This window comes from Petaurus breviceps, unplaced genomic scaffold, assembly GCF_028583685.1.
Source record: "Petaurus breviceps papuanus isolate PSGF00001 unplaced genomic scaffold, PetGlider_PUasm1.0 80, whole genome shotgun sequence".
Lineage (NCBI taxonomy): Eukaryota > Metazoa > Chordata > Mammalia > Diprotodontia > Petauridae > Petaurus > Petaurus breviceps.
Genome location: NW_027186540.1, coordinates 4831807 through 4857671, shown reverse-complemented (window position 1 = coordinate 4857671; position 25865 = coordinate 4831807). Strand labels below are relative to the sequence as shown.

At 39.6% G+C, this 25865-nt stretch overlaps 1 protein-coding gene across 2 annotated transcripts in view; it reads right to left on the bottom strand.

The window, feature by feature from the left end:
- Positions 1 to 25865, bottom strand: part of LOC138175992 (calcium/calmodulin-dependent protein kinase type 1D) — a 482214-nt gene that overhangs the window by 78474 nt on the left and 377875 nt on the right. For both annotated transcript variants that reach the window (XM_069106661.1, XM_069106662.1), the window contains 2 exons: positions 8820 to 8958; positions 5305 to 5431 (listed from right to left, as the gene is read on the bottom strand). In XM_069106661.1, coding sequence (XP_068962762.1) covers positions 5305 to 5431; positions 8820 to 8958 — 266 coding nt within the window. The remainder of the gene's footprint in view (positions 1 to 5304; positions 5432 to 8819; positions 8959 to 25865) is intronic.

Sequence of the window (25865 nt, the reverse complement as noted above, 5' to 3'; positions counted from 1 at the left end):
CTAATATTCACTTTCTTGTTTTATGCCTTGCCTGGTTTTTATGGTCAGAAAGTCAGTGAACAAGACTCTCTCCATTGTTAAATATTTCAAGGAATCATGAATGATTTTGATGTATGGATGGAAGACACCTTGTTTGAAGATGGTCTTTAAAATAACGTTTTGGGGTGGCTAGGTGGTGCAGTGAATAGAGCACTGGCCCTGGAGTCAGGAGGACTTGAGTTCAAATCCAGCCTCAGACACTTAATGCTTACTAGCCATGTGACCTTGGGCAAATCATTTAACCCCAACTGCCCTGCCCTCCCCCTTCAAAGAAAAACCATAAATAAATAAATAAAATAATGTTTTACTCTACTGAATAAAGTATTTTAAAATAAGCAATAAAAATAAATGTAGTAGTAACTTTTAGTCAATTGTACAATGATAAAAATATGTATGGTCTGACATAGAATATTATTTGTGAACGTTTGACTGTTTCTACTAATACACTCATCAAGAATGGCCTCAATGCATTTGCAGATTATTCTCACAAATTCTGTAAAAATGATAAAGAAGGCACATTGGTTAGTAGTTTTTCAAACCTCTTCTACACACACTTGCTTTTTTTTAGTGCCATTTCTGTGTCCTCTATAAATATGTTAGGGATTGTGATATTACACTGCAAGAATGGTGGTTCAACTGGTCTCCTTTGCAAAAATGACTTGTCATGAAAATCTTTGCAGATCTTTTCCACATTTCTTCTGTTTGTTGTCCTCTTTCTCTTCTAATCATGGGGATGATTGCTTTCTTGAGCTTCTAATCAAGCTTTCTTTAAATTAGTTTTGCTCTCCATTGCTTCTCTTCTGTATGAGGTAATACTGCTTATAAGCTACCATCATCTTTGTCTGTAACATTTTATAAATAAGTTTATATTCTAAATCCACATACCCTTTTACCACCATCTCTCCCTGCCTGGTTAAGAAAGTTGTTGATTACGGCACTCTTTAGGTTCTTTTGGTCTTCTTGTTACAGATCTGGTTTATATGATTTATATTATTATTTATATTAATTAAAATTTTGCATGCAATCATTATAATTAATGTTGCTGTCTTTTCTTATATCCATTACCAATGAGGATAAAAATAGCACCTACTTCGTAGGGTTTTGGTGAAGATCAAGTAAGATAATGATAAAGCAATCAGCACAGTGCCTAAACACGTTGTTCAGTCATTTTTCAGTCATGTCCAATCTCTGTAATTCCATCTGGGGTTTTCTTAGCTAAGATAATGGCATGGTTCACCATTTCCTTCTCTAGCTCATTTTATAGATGAGGAAGTGAAGTAATCAGGGATAAGTGACTTGCCCAGGGTCACACAGCTAGTAAGTGTCTGAGGCCAGATTTGAACTCAGGAAGATGAGTCTCTCTGACTCCATGGCTGGCCCTCTATCCACTATGTCACCTAGCTGCCTTCCTGGCACATAGTAAGCACTATATAAATGTTAACTATTATAAGTAGTAATAAGTAAAAATTTCCCTTAATTCTTTTTCTTGAGTTCTGAAGCATGGGAGAATAAACTTCCCCCAAATAAGAAATGGGGTAAATGATTCTTTCATCTTCCTATAACTCCTTCTTAATTCCAGGTTGGGATGAGACCATTCCATGGAGTGGTAGTAAATAGTGGAGGTAAATAGTGCGTGTATGTGGCCTGGGGAAGTGATTCTGCTTAATAAGACTAAGCGCATCCTTGTATGTGATGCCTCATCATTTTGAAGGTGTGATTTTCCCCTTAGCCGAGGAGGAAGTTCTCATTCTGAGATGTTCCACCTGTTTGTTTTGTGACTTAATGGCATAGGAATGGAAGATCCTAGAAGGTGAGCACCACTTGTCCGTGACCTCACATTACCACCTTCTGATCCTACAGTGTTCAGCAGAAATCCATGTACCTTGTGAGTGCGCAGCAAATGTAAATCAGAAAGATTTGTTACACAGAACATTCATATTTCTCTCTGTCCTCCCTATGCTTCCCCAAGAAAAAAAAATCCAACATGGCTCCTTGTACTTTAGCAGCACCAGAGAGTGGACAGAACTGTAAGAAAACCACAGAGTTTGGTTGGCAGTTATTTAGAAACCCAGAAGAGTTCACATTCAGTCTCACAGCCCTGCTAGTTCTTTAGCCAACATAGAAATACCCAAAAATTTATTTTGAAAGAAAAATCCTCAAACATCAAAAATTAAAAATTAAAATGGTACAACATAGATATTCTTTGTCCGGACTATTTGATCATATTTTAAAAGACATATTTAAAAGTGAAAACTGAATGAATGCACAGTACCATATAGCAGATTCATGCTCTGGACTGGGCCACATATCACAGCTTCATTGAAAAAAGAAATCCTGGGGGCGGCTAGGTGTTGCAGTCAATAGAGCACCAGCCCTGGAGTCAGGAGGACCTGAGTTCAAATCTGGCTTTAGACACTTAACACAAAAAACTAGCCGTATGACCTTGGGCAAGTCGCTTAACCCTAACTGCCCTGCCTTCCCTCCAAAAAAAAGAAAAGAAAAAGAAATCCTGAAAACATTTTCTTCCGATTGTTCTTGAAATTATTATATTGGTTGCATTATTAAATAGAGAACAGTTTTTCTTTCCCATGAGGACCTCAAACCCTCTAGTATTCTCAATCTACTTAAATCTATTTTATGTATTTGCAGTAAATGACTAATAGATGAGTATGGATTTGTACCAAAGACTTTGCAATAATCAATAAAAGGAGGTTAAATTTAAAAAAAAAGAAAGAAAGAAATCCTGTACTGGCCAAGTGACTAAATAACATGACTTAATAGAGTTTTCATTTTCTAATTGCTGTGATTCAGTGTGGGTGGTACTTCTCCTCACTCCTTTTAAGAGACTGTTGGATTAGATAACATTCATTTTATTTTCTGCTTACCCACTGGTTTGTACAGATCTCTCCCTCCCCCTCCCCCATGCATGCGTGTTCACACACGTGTACACACACACATACACACACACACTTCAATCCCTCATGATATGGCCTGGCTCTTTCCTACTTCCATTATCTTACTAGTTTATATACAAATATGCCAAGAAGCAAAGTGATTAGATGTTATTTCTTGGCTTACAGAGGAGCAGCCAGCAACAATCTTTATAAAATGATCACTAAGGTTACTCCCCACCTGCTCTCCAACACATACAATTTAGAGGCAAAGGTCCCTTTTAAAAAGAGGAGAGTGACTGGCTATGCAGGAGACTAGGGCTTTAGACACAGGCAAATGGCGTCATCTTAGTTCTGCCATTCCTATCCCCTCTTCTCTTCTCCTGCCCTTTAATTTCTTCCCTCTATTCATTCTTTTCCTTTATGTAACTCCATTTCTTTTTCCTTCTTGTCTTCTAGCCATTAAATTGCAGCAACATTAAAAAAAAAAAGGAATGATTGGATATGACATATGAAACCTCCCAAGGGAAACATTAAAAACCAAGTGATTGTGTGTCTGACATAGCCCTAGAATGTATTATATAAGGACTTGAAGAACTGGGTTTTCAAAGTTTTTTTGTCTTTTGGAGGGGAGAAGTCAATGCAACTGGGGTTAAGTGATTTGCCCAAGGTCACACAGCTAGTAAGTGTTAAGTGTCTGAGGCCGCATTTGAACTCAGGTCCTCCTGACTCCAGGGCTGGTACTCTATTCACTGTGCCACCTAGCTGCCCCAAGAACTTGAAGAATTGTTGTAGAGTGGGGAGAGCCTTGGGTTTGGATTCTAAAAGCCTATGAGTGAAGCTTAGGTCTGCTACTTACAAGTTGCTAAATCTCTCCAGGCCTCAATTTCCTTGATTATAAAACAAAGAGGTGGAATGAGATGATCTTTAAGGTCTCTCTGAGCTCTAAAATCTGTTCAGCTGGAATCATCATCATCAATAACATATACATAGTGCTTTAAGTTCTGAGGTCTTAGGTTCAGATCCCAGCTCTGCCATTTTACCTCACTAGGTCTCATCTGAAACATGAGGGCCTTGGATTCACGGCCTCCAAGTAATATACGTAGAGCACTTTGGAAATCTTCATAGGAGCATAGATTTAGAGACAAAATGGACCTTGGAGCACATTAAGAGCAATGCCCTTATGTTAATGGGAGCCACTAGGTGCTACAGTGGGTAGAGTAGGAGTCAGGAGGACTTGAGTTCAAATCCCACTTCAGACACTTACTAGCTGTGTGACCCTGGGCAAGTCACTTAACACTTAACCCTGTTTGCCTCAGTTTCCTCATCTGTAAAATGAGCTGGAGAAGGAAATGGCAAACCACCCCAGTATCTTTTCCAAGAAAACCCCTAATGGGGTCACAAAGGAGCTGAAATGACTAAACAATAATAACTACATATATTATCTGACTTGATCATAGAATGTTAGAACTGGGACAGATCTTAGAGATCATTTGATTCAAACCTCTCATTTTCCAGATGGAGAAACTAAGGCATAGAGAAGGGAAATGAAGTGTTGAAGGTCATATGGCCAGTTAAGGGCAGAGATGAACTACGAAACCAAGACTCCTGCCTCTGTATATTGTGTTCTCTGCTATAGCAAGTTGCTTCTTGCAGCAACTGCACAGCAAATACAAACTCATGTCAAGCCAATGTCTGTTGCATGCTTATAATTTAAGGGCTGTGTTTAATTACTGGGAACAAAAGACAGGCTAAATGTTGGGGATGCAAAGAAAGGCAAAAAGTAGTCCCTGCCTTCAAGGAGCTTGTAGTCTACAGAGCAGACAACATGCAGATGATTCTTTACAAACGAGATATATAACAGGAAAAATTAGAGACAACGTCACAGGGAAGGCAGTGACATTAAGAGGGATCAAGAAAGGCTACTTGCAGAAAAAGTGCGATGTTACTGGGACCTGAAGGAAACCAGGAACCTAGGAGTCAGAAGTAAGGAAAGAGAGCCTTCCAGGTGTAGGGGCGGCCAGTGGAAATGCCCAGAGTTAGGAAATGGAATGTTTTGTATGAGGAATAGGAAGGAAGCCAGTACCACAGTAGTATAGAGAACAGGGAGGAGAGAAACATGTCAGAAGACTGGAAAGGTAGGAAGGAGACAGGTTAAGAAGGGCATTAAAAGTCAAACAGAGGATTTGATATTTGATATTGGTAATAGGGAGTTACTGGCAACACCCTCATAAACTATGGGTTTTTTTTATTCTTTTCCCAAAGGAAATGAGATCAAGTTGGTCACAAGTGGGCTTTATATACTTAAAGGTACTCACGAAGTCCCCAAATGCACATATACAACCCTGGGACAACTACCCATTAGTGTACTTACCCACATATCCCGGAGTGCCACACGCTGTAGACATGACATCTCCTTTACCTTCCATTTTGGACAACCCAAAGTCACTGATCATGATTTTGGACTCCTCATCCTGGCTGTAGTACAAAAGGTTTTCAGGCTAACATGGGAGGAAGATGCAAACAAAAAAAAACAAATATAAATATTTTGCACATCTGGGTTAAGTCTGAGAGAAGACATCTAATACTTGAGACCAAACATGGCAGCCTCTCACTTACAACAATTGAAGATTAAACATGGCTATTAAATTATGAAATGTATAGCATGATTGAAAGTTAGATCTTTCTTTGGGTTGGTCTGTAGATTTCCTATAATGACTAATTCTTAAACAGTACAGCGAGATAGGTGGGAAACTGTTCATTCGATTCCTATGTGAGCTGAAGGGGAATCACCAGGCAACAAAAACACCTCTCACTTATATCTTTGTTTTTTAAATGGCAAGACCATGATGATGATTGGGAGGAGGAATCATAATTAATTATCTGTCATAGGATTCTATTTCTCTTCCCATCCCCAAGTGTCTTTTCTACTTCTGGAGCTGCCACTGAAAGAGATGGAACAGTGACATGTATTAGGAGGTCTAAATAGCTATCAAAGATTTAGAAGGAATGGAAGAAAATGCATTTATTAAGTGCTTACTGTATGCAAAGCACTGTGTTAAGTGCTGGGTAAGGAGATTAAAAAAAGGACAGTCATTGCTCCCAAAGAGTTTATATTTTAACAGGGGAAGACAACAAATACAGGAAGGCTGGACTGCATGGCAAATGCATCCGTTTTGATCGACTCTGGTTTATTTTTCTCCATTAGAATGTAAGTTTCTCCTGAGTAGGGATCCTTTCATTCTTTGTATTTGCATCAGCTGCATCTAGTACAATGATTGGCACATAGTAGAAATTCAGTAAATGTTAGTCTCTTAATTGATGGAATTAGTATTAAAACTCCATCTAATAAATAATTAACGATGCTACTCACACTAATCTCAAAAGGAACAATTTGCAAAATCTGTACTTTGGGATGAACTTTCTAACATTCTGCTGGGCTAAATTAAATTTTCTTTCCTTTCATGATTTCTTACCAACTTCCACAATCGTACCAATGTTCTTCCCATTCACTGTTTTTGTTGATAAAAATTAGTCTGCTTTTTAGGGAGTATATTCTAGGGAAAAATAAAATAATCCTGTGCTGGGGCAGCTAGGTGGTGCCGTGAGTAAAGCATCAGCCCTGGAGTCAGGAGGACTCAAGTTTGGTTCCAGCCTCAGACACTTAACACCCACACAAAAAATCTAGCCGCGTAAACTTGGACAAGTTATTTAACCCCAACTGCCTTCCAAAAAGGCAAATAATAATAATAATAATAATAATAATCCTGTGCAAAGTGCACATAATTGAGGCAGAAAGAGAAAATGCTACACTAGAAAAATATCATGGACTTAAAAAAACAAAAACAAAACAGTACCCTACTCCTTACTCGTCTATTAAAATGGAATGTCCAGTACCTAAAGGTACTTTTGCAATGACTGGAGACTTGGTTTGCTTTTGAATGAATAAAAACCACTGTTAAGCTCAATTTTCTGAATATTTTTCTAGCATGGTTTCCCAAAGAAATCCACTGGAGGAAATGGGTGAGTACTTGCTTTTCTTGTCCCTGTGTATTTTAAAATGGGGTGATTTCTACTCCCTAACAACTTATCAGGATACAAAAACCATGTAAAATGGATTTTTTTAAAGGCTGGAGGAGAGATACATCGTTAAATATTTTGTATGATTATAATATTTGTAATTTGGGATCAGGAAGTTAAGTAGATTGGTTTATTTCTCTTAGAAGTTTATGAAAATTTCATAATCCAATCTTATCCTACTTCACAGAGGCCAGAACCCTTTTTGGGAGATTACAAAGGGGCTCTAAAGTGGCAGTGTTCTACTTTCAGCAATTACATGCTGTGAGTTTGACGATCTAAAAGCTTTGGTTCAATCCAATCCAAATTGGAAACACTTCCCCATAAGGACAATGTGGGAGTGAAATACAATATATATCCCCTAAAGCCAATGTTTCTGTCTTTCTAAGAGGAAATAAATGTTACCCACCATGATATGGCCTATTATTCTCCTTAGAAATTATTTTAAATAAGTACCAATAATCAGCCCACTCACTCTACTCCTACGTGGCTACTAACCTGGCTCTTAAAAACTGCTTACTGTATTTGGAAAACACAATCTGATGGTGGGAAAATACTTCCTAGGTGTACAGGCTATGGATGGGCTTATTTAGCTCAGTGAAGGATTTAAGAAGCCCTTGAAGGCATGATAATCCTTCTGAAATCCTAAAAAACATGCCAAGAACTAATGCTGTAACTCAGCTCATAAAAGCTACCAAAAGTACACATTGCCATCGCCAGTAAAAGAAGGGTCATGGAAGGATAATGAGAGAGAGCAGGAACACAGACCTACACATAGAGAATGTATTGTACTTTATAGCCCTGAAAAACTAAAGACGGCCACCATTTCCTGCCTTTGACATAACCCCAGGGTACCTCTTAAAATCTGATTTTGCTGGCTATATAAAATCCAACCCTGGGAAAATTAATGTCCCTGGGCCTTGTTCGCATCTGTAAGTGGGATAGCTGGATTCGACTAATAAAGTTCCTTCCAGCTCTACACCTAGGATACTATGATCTTTTGCTTATGAGAAACAGTCAGTTGAAGTCAGAAGACCTGGTTTCATATCCTGCCTCTTCATACGCCCTCACCCTTTTACTCAGGGCCAATGATGTAACGTCCCAGGGTCCATAGGCAATTCTATGAATGATGTAATTATGAAATAATTACAGAACCAGTACGAAGAAGTTTCCTCACCGGGAGCTCCATGTAGTAACAGAATCACAAGCCTAGTAAATAAATTATAAATAAATAAAAACAATTTAATATTCAGCCCACTAGACTGTAAGGCCCTGAGAGTAGGGACTGCCTTTTGCCTCTCTTCATCAGTACTTAGCATAATGCCTGGCACATCGTCATTTAGTCACGGCTGACTGTGACTCCACAGACCATAGCCCTCCAATGCTCTCAATGGTGTTTTCTTGGCAAAGATACCGTAGTGGTTTGCCATTTCCTTCTCCAGATCATTTTACATATAAGGAAACTGAGGCAAACAGGGTTACGTGACTTGCCAGGGTCACACAGCTAGTAACTGTCTGAGGTGGGATTTGAATTCAGGCCTTCCTGACTCCAGGCCACCTAACTGCCTCTGCCTGGCACATAGCAGATACTTAATAAATGTAAGTTAACTGACCTTAAAAATCTATAACTATGTAGAGTATGGTGTTCACATACAATATGAATATGTTAATTATGAGATAAGCAGTGTGACATTTTATCACTTAGCCAATTAAGAGAAATGGGAATTACATCTCATGAAACAGCATGGGGTTATAGCTTATAAGCTTACAGCTTTCATTCAGTTCATTACTACCAGGAAATGATGGCCTTACCTTGAGGTCCCTATGTACAATTCCCATCCTGTGGAGATAGTAGACTGCATCCAACACCTGGCGGATTAGAGTACTGGCATCTTTTTCCGTGTAAAATCCTTTCTCCACTATTCGATCAAAAAGCTCCCCGCCGGATACGCTGTAAAATACCACAGAGCAAAAAGGCTGCATGAGAGTTCCTGCTGATTTCTGCTGGGAGTGGGGGAAATCACATATAAGATCTAAGGATCATTTCCAAAGTGCATCTGTTTTTTCGGATCATTCTCCTATTGTGTCTAAGCTTTTATAGGTCAGTGTTTCTGGGACACAGGGCATGGATTTCCAAAGAAAAGAAGTGAAAACTAAAATAAGTCCTGTGATTCAGCCCAGCCTAGGAGTTGTCATCTTGCCTTTTCCACTGCCTTATTTGGAGGGTAAATCATACAGATGTAAAATTATGAGAGATACAATGACCCCTCATGGTTCTGGATGACTAATGAGAAAACATGCTATTACAGAGAGATGCTGGATTGAGGGTTCAAGATGAGACATATTTTGGTTTATACACACACACACACACACACACACACACATATATATGTATGTGTGTGTGTGTGTGTGTGTACACAGAGAGTCATTGAGGGAACTTGTTTTGCTTGAATGCATTTTTGTTATAAGAAATTTATTTCTAGGGGCGGCCAGGTGGCTCAGCGAGTAAGAGCACTGGCTACAGTGTCGGGATGACCTGGATCAAATCCGGGCTCAGATACTGTGCACCACACCCAGAAATAACTGGCCATGTAACCTTGAGCAAGTTACTTAACCCCAATTGCTTTAAAAAAAAAAGAAATTTATTTCTTATAACAAGGGAGAGAAAATAGATTTCTGTTATTTTTTTAAAAGAGAGAGCTGGGGAGGGATGTTACAGATGAGAAATGTTGTACCTCTTTCTGTTGAGGTCAAATTTTTTTTTTTACAGGAGATCTCTTACAAATTGAGAGTTATCTGGAAATATATATACATATACATATAATTTTAAAATAAAACATAAACCCCCCACATATTACCAAATGGCACCCACAGTGTTCCCTGCTCCCTATCCCATCTGTCATGCCATAGCCAAACTGGACTACTCATCATCTCTTGGGAAAGGGAGAAACAGAATAAACATTTTTAAAAACAATGCCTACTATACACTGGGTGCTGTGCTAAGTGCTTTTCACAAATATTATTTCATTTGATCTTTACAATCACCAAGGTTGGTGCTATTATTATCCCCATTTTCCAGCTGAGGAAAGTGAGGCAGACAGAAGTTAAGTGACTTGCCCAGGGTTTCACAGCTAGTAAGTGTCTGAGGCTGAACGGGGAATTCAGGGCTTCCCTGCTCCAGAGCCCCACCCTCTATCCATTACACCACCAGCGGCATCTCATACGCATGCTCATTGCCTTCCTTATCTTTGTTCATGCCATTTCCTATGCCAAAGTATTCTTCTCAGCCCTAAACCACATCCTCTCTCTTTTGAAATCTTGCCCATCTTTCTTTGTTTTTAGTTCAGTTCACCTAAATTAAGTTTAAAAAGCATTGATTAGTGCTGGGTATATTCAAGGCACAATGCTAGGTGCTGTAGATAGAAAGCAAACATCAAACCATCCCCTGTGTCAGAGATACACCATGTACACAGATAAGTAAATACCCATTCGTTTTGATGGGGGAAACAGACAATCAATAGTAGTTATTAAGCACTTACTACATGCTAGGCAGAGTGCTGGGAATAAAAAAAAAGTCTTACTCTCGAGGAGACAACATGTACATATAGAAATGTGACAATACTAAACTCTTCATGGGTCTGGAAAGTTGGAATTTTGCCCACCTTTAATGTCCTGCTCAAATGCCACTTCCTTCATATACTGACCCTTCAGTTAGACTGTCTTTACTTCCTTGAGTTTCCATTACAATCCTTTGTACCACTTATAGAATCTTATGTTTGAGTTGTATACTTATTAGTTGAGATTAAGCCCCATGAAGGCAGGGGCTTAAGAGCTTAATAAATGGTTTTAGAAATAAATTGAGGACTGCTGGTGGAGTTGTGAACTGATTCAACCATTTTGGAGAGCAATTTGAAACTATGCCCAAAGGGCTATAAAGCTGTGTACACCCTTTGATCCAGTGATACCACTGCTCAGTTTGTATACCAAAGAGATAAAAAAAAAAGAGGGAAAGGGCCTATTTGTACAAAAATATTTATAGCAGCTCTTTTTGTGGTACCGTGTTTCCCCGATAATAAGACCTATCCCGAAAATAAGCCCTCCCCTTACTGTGTAAGATTCCTCTAAAATAAGCCCTCCCCCGAAAATAAGCCCTATTGAGATTGCTACTGTAGTGAAGGTGATCCCCTGCACTACACGCCACATTACGGTACCCTCTGTATGCACCGTCCCCCCCTCCCCCTCCTTCCCCGGTGAAACGCACGCCGCGCTCCGAGCTGCATCCAATCAGAGCTTCAGCAGTGAGCGCATCATCCTGTTCTTCCCCAGTGATTTGCTTATTGAATAAAGGTACATTTTTTGTTCACATTTACCTGTTTATTTAAATTGCTGTCAATGTTCATTAAAATAAGCCCTCCCCTAAAAATAAGCCCTCTGGTGTTTTTCTGTCAAAAAAAATAATAAGACAGTGTCTTATTATCGGGGAAACACGGTAGCTAAGAATTGGAAATCAAAGAAATGCCCATCAACTGGGGAATGGTGGAACAAGTTATAGTATATGAATGAAATGGAATATTAATGTGCTATAACAATAACAAGCTGAATGGTTTCAGAAAAACCTGGAAAGACTTACATGAACTGATACAGAGTGAAGTGGGCAGAAGCAGGAGAACACTGTACACACTAACAAAAATATCATACAATGAACGACTTAGCTATTCTCAGCAATACAATGATCTAAGACAATCCCAAAGGACTAATGATGAAACATATTATCTGCCTCCAGAAAAAGAACTGATACTGCCTGAATACAGACTAAAGCATACTATTTTTTCACTTTCTTTAATTTTTGTTGTTGTTCAAGTCTTCTTGTACAAAATGACTAATATGAAAATGTTTTATGTGATTACACACGTAAAATCTATGATTGTTTAGCATCTTGGGGAAATGGGAAGGCAAGGAAGAAGGATTAGAATATGGAACTCAAAACTTAAAAATTTGTAATTGTCTTAACATGTAATTGTGGGAAAATAAAATATTTTTTTAAAAGAAAGTGAGGAGAGGGATAGAAGGTCTTTGGATAATATAGGTAAAAGAATATATAAACATGACTTCTGCATACTAAGAATTGAGGGAACTGGAAAATAGCAAGTAGAAACAATAACAGTGTGCTATATGTCTTGAGAATATCTTGGTAAAAACAAAACAAAAACGACACTTCTTTCAAACCGCTTAGTTATTTTGGACAAAGATAAAAAGACAGGAACACATTCACAATATCATTATTTTTTAAATCCAAACTTTCTATGAAATAAAATGAAAGAGATTTCATTGAGTTACTGAAGCCACAAAATTGCTTGCAAAGAGCTGAAACTATCCTAACAGTTAAAATAAAAGATTTTCCTTAGGAGTTAACACAGACAAAAAAAATTAATGGATGCATTTTCTGCAAGTCATGGTAAATTAATGGGTAATAAATAACACATTAAAATCTTGTTTTGAAAAGAAAAACTAATAAAGAGAGAAATGAATGATTGCTGCTATAAAAACACCCAGGGGCTGGAGACTTTTCCAATATCTGATCACTACATAGTTCAGCATATTCTATGCAATATTCTGAGTGGGTAATGAGATGAAATCACTTTCCATGGAATCTGAGGGAATGGGTAGGAGGCATGTTACTGTTGTGATGGAAATGATAAATGATTTAAAAGGTAAAAAGAAATTGAGAAAAGATACAAAACAACCATCTTTGCTACTGCATAGATTTGGTTTATTCTAAATGCCTACCTTCTAAAACAGGGATTCTTTTTTGTTTGCTGTTTGTTTTTGGAGGGGGGAAGGCAGGGAAATTGGGGTTAAGTGACTTGCCCAAAGTCACACAGCTAGTAAGTGTCAAGTGTCTGAGGCTGGATTTAAACTCAAGTTCTCCTGACTCCAGGTCAGGTGCTCTATTCACTGTGCCACCTAGCTACCCCTAAAACAGGAATTCTTAACCTGGAAGTTGTGGACCCCCCAAAAAGACAATGAATGGATTTCAGGGGGGCTTGTGAACTTGGATTTGAAGAGAATACATTTTTATTTTTGCCATCCTCTAACTGAAAATTAGCATTATCTTTTTAAAAATTTAGTTTGAGAAGGCACCTTTAGGTTTCACCAGAGTGCCAAGTGGTGGGGTATATGACATAAAAGAGGTTAAGAATCTCTCTTTCAAAGTAGGGTTAGGAAATCTGTTAACAGTGGTCACAGCTTTGTGTCCCTCCCACTTCTCCTTTATCCAGAGTCCTGACAAAAGTAATCTAACATCCAGGTGTTTCTAAAGCTCCAGATTGCACATAAATTGGACTAAGGTATAACACAGAGCCTATGAGGCAGTTGTTGGTGACATGGAGAACTGTTACAGGTAAAACCGTGAAGCTGGCAAGTTACTTGATGTACTCCTCCCTCCCCCATTTTGGGAGGGGAATCTCTCTCCCTCAGGTTCCCAGGGACCACATGCAGGTTCATTCTATTAGCCTTTGACTTAGGGCACTCATATTTCTCCCTGAGTTCCCTTTCGCAATGCCAGGGAGCTTAAGGCTTGGTTTCGTGGAACCCATTTACTTAGTAGTTTTCCTGTTTTTCAAATTGCATTTTAATAATTTTAAGAAATTCAAAAATATAGTTTCATGGTATCTTCTAAATTTCAGTCAGTTTATAATTAAAAATTACACTGAAATTTTATTAAGGAATACAAACATATTCTTTTTCATTGAACACTGTCATGAGATAGAGCTTCACCAAAAAGGAGGGTACCAAGTCCCCTGTTCTCTCTGCTTTGGTCAGACCACATATGGGCACATTTTAGAAGAACAATTGACAAGATCAACTGATTCCTGAAAAGCGTCTTTAGGATGACAGAGGGACTCGAAGCCAATCCATCACTTGAGGAACTAGGGATTTTTGACTTGAAAAAAATGAAGGCTTAGTAGAGGGCATATAATAGCTAGTTTTAAGTACTGTATATGAAATGCTTCTTATATGGAATAGAAATTAAATTTGTTTTACTGGGCCACAGAGGTTAGAACTAGAGGCAGCCAAACAGTGCAATGGACCTGGGGTCAGGTTAACCTGAGTTCAAATCCAGCCTCAGATACTTGCTGTTGCTGTTCAATTGTTTCAGTCATGTGCCACTCTTGACCCCATTTGGGGTTCTCTTGGCAAAGATACTGGATAAGTTTGGCATTTCCTTCTCCAGCTTATTTTACAGATGTGAAAACTGAGGCAGACAGGGTTAAGTGACTTGTCCAGGGTCACACAGCTAGTAAGTGTCTGAGCTACTTATAACTGGGCAAGTCACTTGTGTCTGCCTCAGTTTCCTCAAATATAAAATAGGGTGGTTATGAGGTGAGATGAATGGAAAGTCCAAGAGACAGAGTTTCTGAGTGATTAATAATCGATTTATTAATTCAACTAGCTGATAATCAATACATTGATGACCAGTGGTTTCTCTTGGTAACCAAAAACAAAACCCTGGAGATCCCTGAATTTCTAAATATCTTTGGAAAAAGATATATTCACCAATCCTGACTGGTGAACAGTTAATGAGGGGATAGACTTTCAAATGAGGAGGTGGTCTAAAAGCCTTCAGTTCTTCCTTCTGAGAATGAAGCTTGATCCTGAGACTCAGCTGCCCACAGCAATCTGGACAGTGGAATCCATCTCTATCCAGACCAGTCTGGTTGGTTTCCTCCTTCATGAGCTGGGTGACCCTAAGTTCTGATGGATGGGTGCAAAGGCATAAGCTTTATGTGTTAGGACCAGAATTCACCTACATTCTGTTTATACTCTAAATAAAACTAAGGTCTCCTGCCCAAGATCAAGGAACATGTTCCTAGAGGAAACCTTGTATACTGTATGGGTGTGTGTATATAAAATATAAAAATGTATATAAACACATATACATATACATATATATGTAAATATAAATGTATACACACATACATATATACTCTTGGGACACTCTAATTGTTAGAAAGCTTTTTCTGGCATTAAACCTAAATTTGCCTCTAATCTGTCTTCCACGTAGGTGACAACCCTTTAAATACTTGTAGACAGGTATTGTGTCCCCACATTTCCTCTCCATTTTCTCTTCTCCAGGCTTAATACACCCAATTCCTTCACCTGATCTCCATATTACGTTTTCTTTAGACACCTCACCCATCTGGTTTCCTCACTATAAACACTCTACATCTTATTGATGGCTTTCTTAAGGCCAGAACTGAACCAAACATTCCAGATGATGTCTGATAACAATAATGGAACCAGTGACTTCCTATTTCTGGAAGCTATCCAGATTCATCTTGAGACAATTCATCTAGAGCTTGAAATCTACTAAAAATCTCCAATTTTTTTAAATGATTGCTGTCCAATGCCTTCCCCATCTTACACTTGTGAAGCTGACTTTTTGTACCCAAGTGCAAGATTTTACATTTATCCCTACTGAATTTCACCTTATTTGATTCAGTGCAATGCTCTAGCCTGTCAAGATCCTTTTGGATTCTGACTCTGTCATCTAGTGTATTAGATGTAACTCCTAACTTGGTATCATCCACAAATTTGATGAGCAAGCAATTATTTATACAAGTAAATAATTATGCAAATAATTACTGTTGAAAATGCAGGCTGAATGAGTGTCAAGAAGCTGCTTAGCATAATCAAGATTAAGCAGACTTAATCGATTTAAGAGAACAAACTGTTCTTAAGCATTCTAAAAGAATCTATTGACATAATGATAATTTATATTCCAATCACAACTTATTTTTATCTGTTCATTAAAGCAGGTCCCTGATGGGTATCTATCTTGCCACAACCACTTGTTAGTTTAGTTCAAGGACTAAAACAACACTTACTTAAAAGCTTTCTTCTATTTGACTTCTTTCCTAATTGACAGAACCACAGAATTTTGAGTTAGAAGGGACCTGGATCATCCTTCCCTACCCATTCTTATCTAAGAGAGTCCCCTTTTCAGCATCCCCAAGACATGATCATCCAGCCTTCACTTTAAACCCATAGTGAGGAGAAGCTCACTGCCTCTGAGGCAGCCCACTCCACTTTGGATAGCTCTAATTGTGAAGAAATCCTTTGCTTCACCATTTTAAATGCATTCAGTTCAGTAAGCCTTTATCAGGTACCTACCTTAATGCAGGATGATTTTAAAGATTTTGTCCAAAACCTTGCTAAATCCAGGTAAAAAATGTGTGTGTGTCTGTGAGAGACAGAAGAGAGAGAGAGAGAGAGAGAGAGAGAGAGAGAGAGAGAGAGAGAGAGAGAGAGAGAGAGAGAGAGAGAGAGCCCCCCCCCACACACACACAGCATACAGCCTGCTCCACCAGGCTAAAAGCCCTATCAAAATGGGAGATGAGGTTAGACCACTATCACCATTCTTGGGAAAGCTACTTAACTAAAATCAGGATGTTGCTAGCAGGAAGTATGTGAATATAACCTTCCTGGCAGACTTGAGGATTCTGATGGCAACAGTCCCTAAGCTTGGAGAAGTAGATATATAGCAACTTAAGAGATTTGCTTCATAAACAAAATAATGGACCTGTGTGAGTGCCAGTCCAGACCTTCTAATTTCTCGTATGTGCTTTCTTGTGTTTATCCTGAATTTCTTATGTTCTGCCTGAATCACTTACCTGTCTCTGATACATTGAATATAGCTGATGAATCCCTATTGAGAACTACTATTAGATTCATGTTTGCAAGTTCCCAGTGTGCTATGGGACTCAAATTGAAAATACAATTCTTGGGGATAGGCCTCAGGAATACTCTGCATACTAACTAGCATGTATGTAATGTATGTTCAGTATAAGGGAAAATGAGACCCAAATATGACACTGCAGAGAACAAGGGATCTTGCCAAAAGACCAAAAGGGTTGGGGGTGGGGAGCAGGCAAGTTTGGTTGTCTCCAAGATGCCAACAAATGCCAATGTGATGTTAGATTGCATGATTGTGGGACTTAGATCACATGTGGACAGACTACATCTAGAGTACTGTGACCACTTCTGGGAAGATACAATTTAGTAGGGAAACAATAACATGAATGACTATGCAAAGGATTGTCAAGGAAAAGAGGGCTATGCAACTCCAGAAAGTAGAATTAAGATCAATAAATGGAAATCTGAGGGATGAAGATTTCAGCTCAGTAGAAGGAAGATTGTCCAAATAATTAGATCTATCCAACAATGGAGTAGATTATATCATGTCACGGTGAGTTCCATATCACTGGAAGAAAAAAAACAGAGACCAGAGGGCCATCCATTGGGGAATGGTACAAACACTGCCTGGCATTTAGAAGGCATTTAATAAATGTTTTGTGGATGCACACATTGGGTAGAAAGTAGGACAAGGTGACCTCTACTGTCCCTTTCAGCACCATTATTCGAAGTTTAATGGAGCAGCCTGTGGCCCCTCAGAAGAATGGGTGAGTATATGAGGAGTCAATCCCTCTGGGGGAAAAAAAAGGACACATGTAAACACTTTTGACTTTAATCTGTATTATTAACATTTCCTCTAGCACTTTTTAGAGTCTAGGCAATCAACAAAACAATAAATCAAGCAATGATCAGTGGCATTTACCAGTTCACAACATATAAATGTTCACACTGAAAATTGAACAACCATCTATTGTGAGTCAGTACAAGCTGGCCCTAACAGCCCCACACTCTGTGTGATCCTATGAATAGTGTTGGATGGAACTGTCAGGACAGGCAGACCCTCTAGTTGTGAGACTGTTCAGCCTGCTCAATGCAACCCTTTTGGCTAACCACCTCACCTTATGTCAAAACTTCCAGAGAAAAGAGTTCCTTTATCATCCAGATAAAATATTCTGGGCTTGACTCATTCGCTGGCTAATTGGTTTATATGATGTAGAGGGGCAGAAGAAGTCAAGACATAGGACAGCAATTAGATGAATAGTTGCAAATGAAGTTCTTCCCTAATGGCTAGGAGACACTGGAATGAGGCTACAGAATATTTCTGGAGATACAGGACGGAAACTCATCTGGCAGAAATGCTTGAGAGTCAGGTCAGCCTGAAGGGAGGAGGATGGACTAGACTTATGGGCATGAAGGCAGCTAGGTGGTACCATGGTTAGAATACTTGGACCTGGAGTCAGGAAGTTCTTCTTGACCCCATTTGGGGCTTTCTTGGCAAAGAGACTGGAGGGATTTGCCATTTCCTTCTCCAGCTCATTTTACATATGAGGAAGTTGAGGCAAGCAGGATTAAGTGGCTTGCCCAGGGTCACACAGTTAGGAAGTGTCTGAGATCAAACTTGAGCTCAGGAAGATGAGTCTTCCTGATTCCAAGTCCAGTGCTCTTTCTACTGCATCACCCAGTTGTCCCTGGAGTCAGGAAGACATGAGTTTAAATCCTACCTCAGACACTTAACCAGCTGTGTGACACTGGGCATGATGTTTAACCTCTGTTTGCCTTAGTTCTCTCATCTATAAAGTGTAAATAATAAAAAAGTGGAGATAATAATAGTATCTGCACACCACTTGAGAGGGTAAGATGGGGTAATATGTATGAAGTGTTTTGTAAACCTTAATGCCCTATATAAATGCTAGCTATGCTTATAATTAGCTATTATCATTAGCATCAAGTGGAAGGCAAAAAGATCTGTAAGAAATGGGCATCTCAAAAAGGAAACAAAATGTTAGGTGAACTATGATCAGAGTCCACTTATTTCTTAGATTTAATGTAATTGCATCCTCTGCTGAAAAGCCTGTGGGTACAAGCATAGATTTTTAGTGATTCAATTATTTAAAACAACTGGTAGTGCAGCATTTTGGAGAGTGGTCCCCATGCTGAAAGATTCTTGAACCACAAGGATGATCTGTGAAGGCCTCCTCCCTTGGGGGCTTCGGGGGCTACTAATTATCTCAAACTTCTTCAAACTTCAAAATGATTCTACCTCCTTTTTTATAATTCTTGAGTAATTCCATGAGTATGTTTTCTTAATGTCCTTGGCTTCTCTTCTGATGAATGTCAGTGCTTTTTCTGAGAAAAAAAAAACAACAAACCAAATTCCATCTCAGGGGGCACAAGATGTGATTCAGTGTATGTTACAGCTTCAGGCTGAGGTCTCTGCCAAAGACTGACCAATATGTCCATCTACTTTGGCTTGTGAGCTCTTAGTTATTTAGTGCCCCCTGAAAGCATCTCAGTTGGAACGGCCCCAAGACAAGAATACAACAGGCTTAAAGCATTCAGCAGAAAATAGCCAGCCACAGAACAGTGGCCTAAGAGACTTGGGAAGTGAAGCCCTGTCGAGGATGATACAAGAGTAAAAAAGAAAGCTCTTTCCTCTTACTCTCTGAGAGATGATAGCTATAAGGCTGGAAGGCAACTTAGAGGCTATCCAATTCAAACCAATCATCTGACAAATGAGGAAACTCAGGCTCAGGGAATATGTGACACCCAAGGTCACACCACAGTGGCATAGCCAGGATTTGAACACAAGTCTTTCAAACCTAGTACTTCTTTCCACTGTAGCATTGCCAGTTAGGAAAATCCTTAGATAGAAAAAAAAAACCCAAACACTTTCATTTCCATGTTGTCATGCTTTTTTGCTTTTCAAAGCTCTTTCACAAGCATAACATTTCTTTTTTTTTTTAAAATCCTTACAATTATCCTGTGAGATAGGCAGTATACTTGTAATTGGTTCCAATTTTATAATAACAATAACAGCTAGCATTTGTTTAGCGCCTGCTGTGTTCCAGGGACTGTGCTAAGTGCTTTATAAATATTATCTCATTTGATCCTCACAACAATCCTGGGAGGTGGGTGCTATTATTCCCATTTTACAGTTGAGGAAACTGAGGCAGCAAGGATTAAGTGATGTGTCCAGGATCACCAGCTAGTATATGTCTGAGGGTAGACTCAAACTCAGGACTTCCCAATTCTAGATCCAGTGCTCTATCCACTCTGCCATGTAGCTGAGAAACATGACTTTGAAAGGTTGTGACATGGCCAAAGTCACAAGGTTGGTCAATGACTGTCTGGACTAGATCTTCAGATTTTGGACACTCAGTCTTGTGTTCTTTTCCTCTATAAAATATGGGCATGACAGAGGAAGAATAGTTGGGTGGAGATGGACAAGCAAGGCACAAGCTGAAGTTATAATTAAAGGGGAAAGGAGAGAAGAAGGATCAGGGAGAATAAAGACCACAAAGTGTGAAAAATCCCAGCTTCTTTAAGGAAACGATGAGGTCCCTTGCATGGAGCGGCCAGCAGAAAGCTCTGCAGAAGCCTTGGCACCTGGCATCTTGCCACAAGACCTCTGCAGATTGAAAGGGCAGCTTCCTGAGCTTGCTGCAGACTTAAGCTGTACTTTCTGCTTGCTCTCTCTCACTGATATCACTGCAGAAAAGAAAAGCTATCTGCATTATTACTCAGTTATTTGGCTCTGCTGAATGATTCTTCAGCATCCCTACAGGAGAATTCCAATCAAAACCAGCTTATCCTTCTTTAAGACCCACCCCCAACAACTAGAGCCTGCTGCCAGGGCTCTGGCAGCAGAGGGGCCAAGGCCACAGAAGGGAGAGAGCCAGTCTTTGCATTTATAGTCTTTTATATCCACAAATACAGAGTAGCCAAGTGGTGCCCTCACATGATGAACAAGTAACAGCAAATTCAGGGAGGAGTGAGTGTAGTTTTCTCAATCCACGTGATTGCGTTCCTCTCCCACTAGTCCAAGAGCAGGTCAAGGTGACCAGTTCTAGTGACCGAGGGTGCTCTGCTAAATGACTAACAAAACCAGTGTGACAAATACCACCAGATGTGCTTCCTCATACAATCCACCTCATGGATTATTTCCAAGAACGTCCCCAAGTCTAAACTTTTAGGTCTTGTCATGTGGCTCCTCACTTTGCAGTATCAGGAAAGTGGCATCTCCTCAGAAGGAACAGTCAAGGTATGGAGAATGGTTTACCCAAATGTCCCAGGTTCTCATTAAGAGAATTGGGAAACAGAAACCTGCCTCACTCTCCAGTCTAAGGTGTGAATTTCTCTACACCAGAATCTCTTGAAATACTTAGATCCCAGAAAGGTTAAATCACAGAATCTCAGAGTTAGAAAGACCCAACTCAAGGGGCGGCCAGGTGGCTCAGCGAGTAAGATCACTGGCTCCAGTGTCGGGATGACCTGGGGATCAAATCTGGGCTCAGATACTTAGCACCACACCCAGAAATAACTGGCTGTGTAACCTTGAGTAAGTTACTTAACCTCGATTGCTTAAAATAAAAAAAAAAAGACCCAACTCAGAAGCCACCTTCCTCAGCTGGTAGACTAAATAAAAATATCCTTGCTAACAAGTGATGCTAGGTTCTGGTCCTCTGACCCTGTCATATGCTTCATAAATGCCGATAAACATCATAACCAAATAGCATGGATTAAGTTTCCATTTTACAATGAGTAAGACTATGGACTGGATTTGTGATCTCACTGATATAGGGAACTCCCATGTGAGGAAATCCCTCTCCTAATGGAAGCTGGCACTTTCTGTACCACTTGTCATCCTTGAGGGCTGCCTAGAGGACTGACAGATTAAGTGACTGGCCCAGAGTCATGGAACCAGTATGTATCAGAGGCAAGGCTTGAACCTTGGTTCTTCCTGAATCTGAGGCTAGTTCCAGCCATACTCACCATAATTGTGCCATCATTTACATATACATTCCCCAATTTTTAAACACAGAACATAATTCTCTGGGAGAACCATTAAGCTGGTAAAGAATTTAGCCATAGACCTTACTTGTTCTTCATTGGACTGAGCATTGAATCAATAAAACAGACACTATGCCTCAGCCCAAAGATCTTACAACTAAAGAGAATGCTTGTGCGAGGAAACAGAGAGGACGGCATCAAGAGTACAGAACTTCTGGATCAGAGCAGACATGATTTATGCAATGTGAGGCTGGGGGGGAAGAGGATGTAATTATTGCCAATCCCTAAAAATGCTACTGACATCTCATTGACAACAGGGAAATGTCTCCCGTGAGTGGTGTAAAGCCAGAGTGAAAATGAGACTGAGTCTAAGAACTGTCAAAACAATCTCTAGCTTGCCAGAGCCCAGAGTTCTGGCCTCTTGTTAGTTTGGAGGAGCTCGGTGAAAAACTCGCATCATTATGGGCTGAGAGCAGGAAGGAGACAGCAGCTTGTATGACCTTAAGTAAGCTCCCCAAATGAGGAAGTAAGCCATGTTTTAAGTACATCTGGCAGCACTGAAAACCCCTCTGGTCTGCCAAGAACAGAAGCTGACATCAGTATTAGTGATTACTATGATTAGCTGCAATAATATACCATGATTTCTTATATTTGGGGCAGAATGGGAGCAAAGCTAAAGAAGTGGAAAACAGAAGTCATAGGTTTGCAAGTGTCAAGGGACCATAATACACCAAAGCAATTCCACTGTTGCTAAAAACAATCTCTATCCCTTGTTCACAGTAAGCTTGTCTGACAGTTTCCCAGTCTGTGACCAAATAGCTTGGAAAAAGCCAGACTCCTGGGCTGTTTGTATGCAGCAGGTGCACTCTGCATGCCCTTCTCCACCTCCTTTGAAGCGTGCTCAGTCATCATTCTTATTGACTCCTTGGAAGTTTGGATGAGGAGGGAGTGAGTAGACTTCTGGCCATCTATAAAGTATTACTAAGTTGGGAACCCTTATTGGCTGCAGAGTTGGATTTCTGAGGGACAGATCAGCCCCCCCCCCCAGGCCAGCTCTCTTCCTTCTGACTTTAAAGCATGGGGATGACTTTCTGAGATGTCCAAAGAGAGGTAGGGTGCTCTTCTCCCCATTGGGCAGTTAGCAATGAAGACACTCTAATGGGAGGCAGCTACGTGGAAAAGTGGAGAGAGAGCGCTGGACCTGGAGTCAGGAAAACCCCAGCTCAAATCCAGCCCTAGATATTTACAAGCCATGTGACCCTGGACAAGTCAGCTTCTATCTGCCTCAGTTTCTTCATTTGTAAAATGGAAATAATAAGAGCACTGACCCCCCTGTGTTATTGTGAGGATCAAACAAGATAATATTTGTAATTGTAAAGTCCTTTACAAACCTTAAACCATCCTGCGAGGTAGAGAGTATGGTTATTATCATCTCACTTTATACAGATGAGAAAACTGAAGCTCAGAGTAGTCAAGTCCAAGGTCACATGGTTGATGTCGGAAAGTGTACAGTGGCATGGGGATAGGGAGTACTCATCTTCTTCTAGGTAACTGTATGGCCTTGAATGATATAAATGGACCTAAGTTTCCTGACATAAGCAGGGGAGGGAAGGGCTTTTCTAAATGATCTCCAAGGTCCCTTCTGGCTCAGAAATACAGATAGTGAAAAAGAGGAAAAACATTATCTTGCCACTAGTTCAAGAATGCTGGATGCATCCTGGTGTGACACTACACAGTGACATTTTAAAAAGCACTAAAACACCAGTACGAAAGTGAGAAAAGTTCCATACATTTTTAAAAACTCTTTACTTCTGGGAATATATTTAAGCATGACTTTGTTTTTTTCCCTCCCTTTGCTTCATATGTTATATTACTTATAGCCCTACCCCTTGGGCTGCTTTCTAAAAGCTGATTATCCCTTGACTCCCACAATCCTTTCTCCCATCTTCTTCAGGCACAAGTTTACAAAAGATTTGAACAGGAAAAAATGGAGAAACAAATAAATGGATGTAGTCACTGACTTAGTCAAGGCAAATAGTTCTGCAGGAAAGAAAAAAAACATCAGCAGCAAATAAATTAAAGCTCTGAGGGCAATGAGAAGAACCAATTTCTATCAACTAAAGCTGCAGTCAACAGCACAAGGAGAACATGTCCTTTTAATGATTTTTAGAAGCAAATTCCCTGGTCATATTTTATTCCTATAATGACGATGGAATATTTAACAGAGAAAGAGGCATTATATTTATTCTCCCAGTATGCTATCAGTTATAATCTATATACTACTTAAGGGAAGGATTAATGATGGCTTTAATTTTCAAGCAATTTAAAACACTTCATTGTAAGGCTGATATGCACATTGCAGAGAATCACAATCCTGCTCCCTGCAAAGTTGCTGACAGGAGGGTCTATGCTGATTAGCTGATATCATAACAGCATTCTAATGCTTTTGTGTATTTCACTGGTATCCTCAAAAGATCTGCAGGTACCAACTACCTGGAATAATATCACTGCAAATGTACCAGCACACAATAGGTTCTTATGAAAATGAGCTGTCCAAGGTCATACAGGAAGCTCACACCTAAGGCTGGATTTGAACTCAGATTTCCCTCATTTTAGGTCTAATGCTCTATCCACTGTGTCATTTAGATGCTTTGATTACTATCACTGATATCACAGCATCCTAAGTATTTATAAAAATATAGTCAGTTATACAATGATGCTTGTTTTGAAAATGCGCATTTGTTCTGTGACTGACATATTGGGAAACAATTTGAGTATAACATGAATTTTGAATTTATATATATATATATATTTATATATATTTGTTTATATCCAATTTCCTCCTAAGAAAAACATCAAGAATGCAGAAAATGGTACTACTTCACAGTTACCAACAAGCTGCCACCCTTCAGATGCCCACTTCCACAAGCAAACCACAGGTCCTTTTCAAAGTAGAGGGCCACTTTTACTGTGTGTCTTCTGGTTTGGTAAGATCTGTGGTATAAAGAAGTTGGATTGTACACAGTAACACAGCAATATTATATGATGTAGAACTATGAATGATCCAAGAGAATCCCAAAGTACTAATGATAAAGCATACTATCTGCCTCCAGAGAAAGAACAGATATTGCCTGAATACAGACTAAAGCACACTATTTTTCACTTTCTTTAATTTTTTCTTTGATTTGAATCTTCTTGTACAAAATGACTAAGATGAAAATGTTTTACATAATTGCACATGTAGAACCTATATCTGATTGCTTACTGTCTCAGGGAGGGGAAGGATGGACAGAATTTGGAACTCAAAACTTTAAAGAAAAATGTTTTAAAAATTGGGGAAAAAAGGAAAAAATGTAAAAACCAAAGGTAAATCTTATAATTAAAAAAAAAAGGCTTGGTCCTCACAATGCCCACCCCCTACCTTCCACCATGGTCTGGAATTTTGTCCTGCCCAATTTTCGAGAAACTTTGCCAGCCATGGCCCAAGGGAACCCAGGCTATTCAGTAGTCTGAAGTTACTTATCATAGCATTTATGCATTTTCTGACCATGACACGATAGGGTGTATGGGGAGCTCTGGAGGACCAGTACCTCTGCTGTGAGGGCTCTGAGCCCTTTTCATGGCTGCTCATCCACCTCTGGTGTCCACTAATGGTTTTGAAAAGCTGGAGCCCACACACCCCAGTAAACCATCTTGGTAGACAGGCTAAAACCAGCTGAGGGTAACCAAGAGACCTCAAACCTTTCGGTAAGTGAGGGAGCACAAGAAGTGGAATGGGTGGATGAGAACAATTTGTTCCAATGCCCCGAAGATGACTGAAGCAGGTGCTGTGGGGCACTGAGAGCTTGGTCAGGCATCAGAGATGCCAAAGTCATCCACTGCAACCCAATTATCCTGACTTTTAGCCTCTAATAATTGACCAGAAAGATGAAGAACAAACAACCACCATTTAACATATAAAATTGTGCTACCGTTTTTTATTAGGTTCCTTTCTTTTTCTCACATCACTGACAAAGGTTTTGCATGTTATCCTGCTAACCCCATTTGCTCTATAAGCCCTCTGGTTTTTATCTCACAACCCTGCACAGTTCAGTGCTTTAGGGAATGCATATCTCTTCATAGCAGAACTGCCTGTATTGAGGATCTTGAGAG